The 7085-nt window shown below is 56.6% G+C and overlaps 1 protein-coding gene across 1 annotated transcript in view; it reads left to right on the forward strand.

Moving 5' to 3' along the window:
- Tox2 (TOX high mobility group box family member 2) overlaps positions 1-5174 on the forward strand; it is a 94772-nt gene extending 89598 nt beyond the window's left edge. Inside the window, exons 6-9 of the mRNA XM_048349460.1 lie at positions 864-944; positions 1570-1956; positions 2810-2940; positions 4155-5174. Coding sequence (XP_048205417.1) covers positions 864-944; positions 1570-1956; positions 2810-2940; positions 4155-4191 — 636 coding nt within the window. The 3' untranslated portion in view covers positions 4192-5174. The remainder of the gene's footprint in view (positions 1-863; positions 945-1569; positions 1957-2809; positions 2941-4154) is intronic.
- Positions 5175-7085: the final 1911 nt, after the last annotated feature.

Genomic DNA, 7085 nt, shown 5'->3' on the forward strand with positions numbered 1-7085 from the left:
AATCCCAAAGACTGAGACCCAAGGCTTGTTGTAGGAGGACTGTGCTACAAGAAAGCACAAACAGACTGAGGCCAACATTTCAGTAGTGAGAACTTGGGTCTAACATTTCTTTTTTTTTTTTTTTTTTGCCAGTCCTGGGCCTTGGACTCAGGGCCTGAGCACTGTCCCTGGCTTCTTTTTGCTCAAGGCTAGCACTCTGCCACTTGAGTCACAGCACCACTTCTGGCCATTTTCTGTATATGTGGGGCTGGGCTTCAAGTATACGAGGCAAGCGCTCTTGCCACTAGGCCATATCCCCAGCCCTGGGTCTAACATTTCTAATACTGTTCTTAGCAAACGTGAATCCAGACTGATGTGTCTGAACAAGTAAGTTTCATGCCAGAATTAAAATAGGAGGCTGGGGCTGGCAATGTTGCCTACTGGTAGAGTGCTTGCCTCGCATACAAGAAGCCCGGGGTTTGATTCCTCAGCTCCACATAAACAGAAAAAGCCAGACATGATTCTGTGGCTCAAGAGGTAGAATGCTGTCCTTGAGAGAAAAAAAAAAAAGCCAGGGACAGTGCTCAGGCCCTGAGTTCAAGCCCCAGGACTGGCAGAAAAAAGAATAAATAAAATAGAATCTTTATTAAGAAAACCACCCTGTGCTGCCTCAGAAGAGGGCCTTCCGGAGCCCTTTCTTGAAGTAAAGTGTGACCTGGAAGCCCAGAGAGGTAAAGCATGTTGTCCAAGAAGACACAGAAACATGGCTGAAGTTCGGGGATCTAATTTGGCCTCCAGGTTCCCCATGTTCGGATCCCAACGCCCTCCTCCATGCCTGGCCCCGGCATCCAGGCCATTGCCCATGTCTTGCTTGCATCTTTCAGGCCTACAAGAGGAAGACTGAAGCGGCCAAGAAGGAGTACCTGAAAGCTTTGGCAGCCTACAGGGCTAGCCTCGTCTCCAAGGTAACCGGGATCCCTAGGCAACGCCCTGAGACTACTGGACCACTTGAGGGATGGAGCAAGAGCTGGGCTCCATGCGAATGGCTGCCGTAGGCTTCGGAAAGGAAACCCGTAGGGTGTGGGGCCCATGCCGGGCACTTCCAACAAGAAGCCAGTACTCAGAGGTGGTCAGCAGCATGTTTGGAACTGTCCAGTTGAGCAGAGGTTCTAGGTTCAAACCTTGCTCTGCCAGACTTGACTCCTAACCTGCTGCTCTGTGTGCGAATCCACGCCAGCAGGGCCGGGGGTCAGTCACACAGGAGAGGTCACTAGGTGTGGGGAACCGTGAGGGTTAAGCAAAGAGGCTTCTCAGAGTTGAGGAAACAGTGCGTGAGAGACCAGGAGGAGCCCGGATGGAGGATGGCATGGCTGCTGGTGCTGGCCTTACTGCCAAGCCAAAGCATGAGGGGTGCCATGGGCGGGCAGGCCCCCCTGGGGAGGTGGTCAGAGCGGGCGTCCTAAGCAGTGGTCAGTCCATGCTGTCCCTCCGGGGGCGGGAGAGGCAGGTCAGCTCGGGCCACCGGGCCTCGCGGCCCAGCTTCAGACTTGTCCCTCGCCTCCGGAGTGACTGCCTTCCCTCTCCTTCCAGAGCCCCCCAGACGGCGAGGCCAAGAGCACCCAGGCGAATCCACCAGCCAAGATGCTCCCCCCAAAGCAGCCCATGTACGCCATGCCCGGCCTGGCCTCCTTCCTGACGCCCTCCGACCTGCAGGCCTTCCGCAGCGGGGCCTCTCCCGCCAGCCTCGCCCGGACGCTGGGCTCCAAGGCGCTGCTGCCCGGCCTCAGTGCTTCTCCGCCCCCCTCCTTCCCACTCAGCCCCCCACTGCACCAGCAGCTGCCACTGCCCCCACACGCCCAGAGCGCCCTCCTCAGCCCCCCTGTGAGCATGTCCCCGGCCCCCCAGCCTCCTGTCCTGCCCGCCCCCATGGCGCTCCAGGTACAGCTGGCCATGAGCCCCTCGCCTCCTGGGACCCAGGTAAGCAAGAAAGATGGGGACAGCCTTCTGTGACACTCCCCAACCCCCACCCCGCCATGTGACCTGAGCCACGGCCCGTGCCTGTCTCCAGCCTTGCTTTCCCCATCTGTGTAATGGGTCAATGCACCTCACACGCGAGACGCTGCAGCCGGAGACGGCTGACGAGTTGCCGGGTAGATCCGCTGTTCCCAGGCCTCCTCGGCACACGGGGTGGTGATTTCTGCCTTCCCCAAAGCCTTCAAGGCCTCGCTCCCACTCAGTTCCACGGGACCATTCCATGTTCTCGTGCCACTCGATAATTCCACAGGACACACTGGGCCGCCGAGACCCAGAAAAAGAGAGGCCCTGAACGCAGAGCCGCCTGCTCCCTGCATCTGCCCAGATGTTCTCTTTTTTCCCTTTTTATTTTTATTTTTTTTAATGTTTTTGTCCGTCCTGGGGCTTGAACTCAGGGCCTGCGTGCTGTCCCTAAGCTCTTCCACCCAAGGCTAGCATTCGACCACTTTGAGCCACAGCGCCACTTGCAGTTTTCTGGTGCTTAATTGGAGTTAAGAGTCTCACAGACTTTCCTGCCCAGGCTGGCTTTGAACCGTGATCCCCAGATGACAGATGTGAACCACTAGCACCCAGCTCTTTTCCCCTTTTTATTTTCGTTTCCCCTTTACTTTGTAGTGCTAGGATGGAACCCAGGGCCTGGCCCGTGCTAGGCAATTGGCTCAACCACCGAGTCCTGCGGAGCTTTCTGTGGGGTGCTCCACTGGGGGAAGGGAGGCAGGGTGGACATTCTGTGGTCCCCGGGAAGGGTCTGCAGAATGCACCTCGGTCCCCCTCTGACGCCCCTCTGTCCCCGCAGGAGTTCCCACACATAGCTGAGTTCCCCGGTGGCTCTGGCTCCCGCTCTCCTGGCCCATCCAACCCCACGAGCAGCAGCGGAGACTGGGACAGCAGCTACCCGGGCGCGGAGCGAGGCCTCAGCACCTGCAGGTCAGTCCTCCATGGCTGCCCCTGTGGGCCCTGCTGTATCCTGCCGCCCAGGGTGGGGCGGGGGGCGGTGGTAAGAGCGGAGATGGGGGGATCGCTCAGGAGAATGAGGGTGACCATCGGCAGCCCTGCTTATCCATGCGCAGAGTCTACGGACAGAGCAAAGCAAGGTCCCCGGGGATCTCGGCTGACTTGGTCCCCGGGCCTAGGAAAGTGAGGCCAGCCGCGCCCCTTACATCTGTCCCCCCACCCAAACCCTGCCTGTAGAGCTAAGTGTCTTCGAAGCAGAACAGACCATGGGAACTAGGATGCCCATAGGGGAGGGGAGGTGCGTGCGTGTGAGTGTGTGTGCGTGCATGCAGCACTGCGTGCGTGTAGGGGAGACAGGACAGATGGGAGCGGTTGCAGCCTGGGCTGGAAACTTGGTGCTTCCTGACCGCGGGGACCCGGAGCAGAGACCCCAGCCACAGAGGATGCCGTGAAGGCCAGGGACGAGCTCAGTCAGGCAGCCATTGCCTCGGAGCTGCCCCATCTCCCCCCACCCAGGCAGGACGATCCCCCTGGAAGAAGGGGCAGCTGGGTGGGCAGAAGGGGTGCTGGGGGAGGCACCCCCGCTCCCGGGGGCCGACCCTCTCTTCCTACTCGGAGCCCAGGACCTCAGAGCTCCTCCCTGCCGCTCCATCCGGGCTGGTGGCACTGACCCTGGCTCAGCATAGACCCACGCCGTGCAGATGAGGCGCTTGTGTTTGGTGTGCGGTAGCCTTCTTTGTGCCAAGCAAAAGCTACTCCTGGCCAGGCGCCAACGGGTCACGCCTGTAACGCTAGCTTCCCGGGAGGCTTGAGATCTTAGGAGTGCAGTTCGAAGTCAGCCTGGGGCAGAAAAGTCCCCGTGAGACTCTTAGCTCAAGTCACCACTCCAAAACCGGAAGTGGAACTGGGGCTCAAGAGCGCTAGCCTTGATCAAAAGAGTTCAGGTACAGAGCCCAGGCACCGAGTTCAAGTCCTACCACCTACAAAAAGTAAATAATAATAAAGCTTCCCCTGGCCCCCGACCACCACCTTCCTGCATGTGGCTTCTCACCCTGACAGCCCTCCTGAGCACTGAGCGGACCCTGGCTGTGTACCCCCACTTCTGACACACCCAGGGGAAGATCAAGGTTCAGGGTGAGCCACCCTCAACCAGGGTGCCTGTGACAAGCCCCTTCTCTGTCCCGCAGCCTGCTCCCCAGGGATAAATCGCTCTACCTCACCTAATCCTGCCGCCCTCCGTCCCCGAGGCTCGCCGGAGGGCACCGCTCAGCACCTGAAGGGCTGTCCACAGGACTTAGGCTGTGGCAGCAAGCGGGGTGACCAGCTGTGACGTGCCAGTGCCCCCCACCCCCACCCTGGGCTCAGTCTCTTCCTCGCCGTCCCATCAGCCTCTGCGGAGGCTGCCAGCCGCCTACTGCCAGCCCAAAGAACCTGCAGGAACCTTCTGCCCGCTGACTGACCCGCTTGCACCAGGGTCGCTGTGGACCCCGCAACCTGCCCTGTACCCTATGTCTGGATGTCTGGCCCCAGCCCGGGCTCACTGAGCTCCCTGACCCCCGGCAAGGTCCTTTATCAACAGAAACCCACCCACCCCAGATGTTGGGCCGAGGACCTGGCCGGCCACAGGTGCGCAAATTTGGTTTCCTGTTATTCACTGTGAGGAAACATTCAGACCGTGGGCTTCGTGTAAGTAGCTACTGAGTGTTTTAGACCTGTGCTGAAGGCATCTGTGAGGTTATTTTGTGGGGGGAAGACAAGTAGTTTCCTTTAAGGTGAAAAAACAGCGTTTTCTATGACCCTTAGCACAATGGTTTTCTTTTTCTTTTCTTCTTTAAAGTTTTATCTTAAGGGAGACTTATGCACAAGCAGCGGTCAAGCTGACACTCCGTTTATCAGCATAGCGAGAGAAAAGCGGACGATTTCTAGCCGCCCTCGGAGGCATTGCTCTTTATTATTTCTTAAACCGTGTGTCCATCTATTTAAAGATTGCCAGTGATGATTCTGGTTGTTTGGTTGTTTTGTTTTTGTTTTTTGGTCACCTATTTATGAAGAAAACATGAGAACTAAGTTGCATTTGATCCTAATGTGTGCGTGTTTGGGGGTTCGGTTTGGGTTGGGGTTCTTGAAGTTGTTTGCAGCTGTTTTCTGGGCCCTGACACATGTCTGTCCTGGTGGCCCAGTGCTTCTCTCAGATCTCTTTATAATAAAACTTCTGAAAAGTGGCAAGCAAGTGTGGTGTGTGTTTGTGTGTGTGTATGAACGCGTGCACGTGCCCACGTGCGCGGACAAGACTGAATCCGTAGGGGACTGACACTGACAGGCCTTGCTGACTAAAGCTTTTTCAGAAGAGAGATACGAGACTCAGCACTGTGCATGTCACAAAGTAAGTGGTCACTAAAGTGTGCTGAAGTCGTCAAAGACATCGCACACACACACACACACACACAGAAACATCAGCCTTCTATGTGAAGCTTGTCCCTCCAGAAACCCCTAGTGTCCAGAAAACACCCCCAAAGCACCCATGTTCTAGGAAACACTGGCATTAAAAGATTGCAGCTGATTATGTGCACTGCAGACGCTCATGTCTTCATGTATTTGGGGGCAGAGTGAGAGGGTAAGGGCGCAGACCCAATGGTGAGCAGGGTTGCGGATACAGCACCACCAGGCGGTGGACCCCACTAACAGGTGCCAGCCGCCAGCCTTCCCTCCACACTCCTCCCCCGGGGGCCGCAGGCCTGGAGGGCAGGGCGTCCCTTAGATCCAGGAATGCTATGTGATTCCTTTTTTTTTTTTTGCCATTCCTGGGCCTTGGACTCAGGGCCTGAGCACTGTCCCTGGCTTCTTCCCGCTCAAGGCTAGCACTCTGCCGCTTGAGCCACAGCACCGCTTCTGGCGGTTTTCTGTATATGTGGTGCTGGGGAATCGAACCTAGGGCCTCGTGTATCTGAGGCAGGCACTCTTGCCACGAGGCCATATCCCCAGCCCCTATGTGATTCCTTTAACTGTCGGGATTCAGTTGCCTGCCGGGGAGAGTTTTGGGGCCAATACAACGGTCACACACTTTTTCCTTTTTGTTGTCCATACAATACTCTGGTTTGAACTCAGAATCTTGAACTCTTGCTCAGCTTATTGCTTTTGCTCATGGCGGGTGCTCTACCATTCTAGCCATTCCTCCAGTTTCACAATTTGTGGGTTAAATAGAGATGAGAATCTCGCAGACTCTGGGCTGGCTTTGAGCTCTGATTCTCTGTGTCTCGGACTCCAGATTTGCTAGGATTCCCGGCATTGTATCCCAGTGATGCCCAGCTACACCCTTCTCTTGAGGAGGGGGCATGGCAGTTGTTTTGAACCAGGCAAGGACATGCAGAGACGTTTCCTAATGTTTAGGAGGGCCCACAGACACTCCCCCTCCCAGCTTGGCGCCCCTCTTTCCAGCTGACAGCCGGGGGGCGGGGGGTGGGGGGGAGCAGGCTTGCTAAGTGCAATTTCCTCACTGGAGGGCAGGTTGTAATCCACTTTGGGAAAAAGAAGTCCCAGACAAACAAACACACCAGGCTGTCAATTCCACTGTAGCCAGGTAATGTGGAACATCAATATTTCATGTGGTTACAATTTCCTCTCCTGCGTGGAGCCTGTCATTTACGCAGTGATAGCTTAGGCAGGTTCATACTCCATTTGTGCTTTTACGAGGGAGAGAGCAGCATCCTGGGAGCCACACAGACAGCCTGAAATGGTCAGAACTTGGGGACTCCGGTTCCTCAGAACACAGCTCAAGACCTCCTTGTGGCACCATGGGCTGGGGGGGGAGGGGCATCGGCAGGTGTCCATGTGCCCAGGGTGGGGTCTGGGCTGGCTGCTCAGGACACTGAATGCAAATAGCTGCCTACAGACCACCAGGGCTGCCCCTTGGGTGTGATCTGCAGCTGCAGAGCCGCCGACGGGAACAGATGGGCTAATGGGAAGTACAGAAGGCTGATGGATGCCTTCTACTTGTGAGCTAGGATGAATACCCATAGGGGGGCTGGTAAGCATCCATCAGACATGTATTTCTCTTGCGGAGTCTGGAAAGCCGAGGGTGTCCCTATCTTCCTATGTCCTCCGTGTTGGGGGACCTGTCT

The sequence above is a fragment of the Perognathus longimembris genome, chromosome 6 (assembly GCF_023159225.1).
Source record: "Perognathus longimembris pacificus isolate PPM17 chromosome 6, ASM2315922v1, whole genome shotgun sequence".
In the NCBI taxonomy this organism is placed as follows: domain Eukaryota; kingdom Metazoa; phylum Chordata; class Mammalia; order Rodentia; family Heteromyidae; genus Perognathus; species Perognathus longimembris.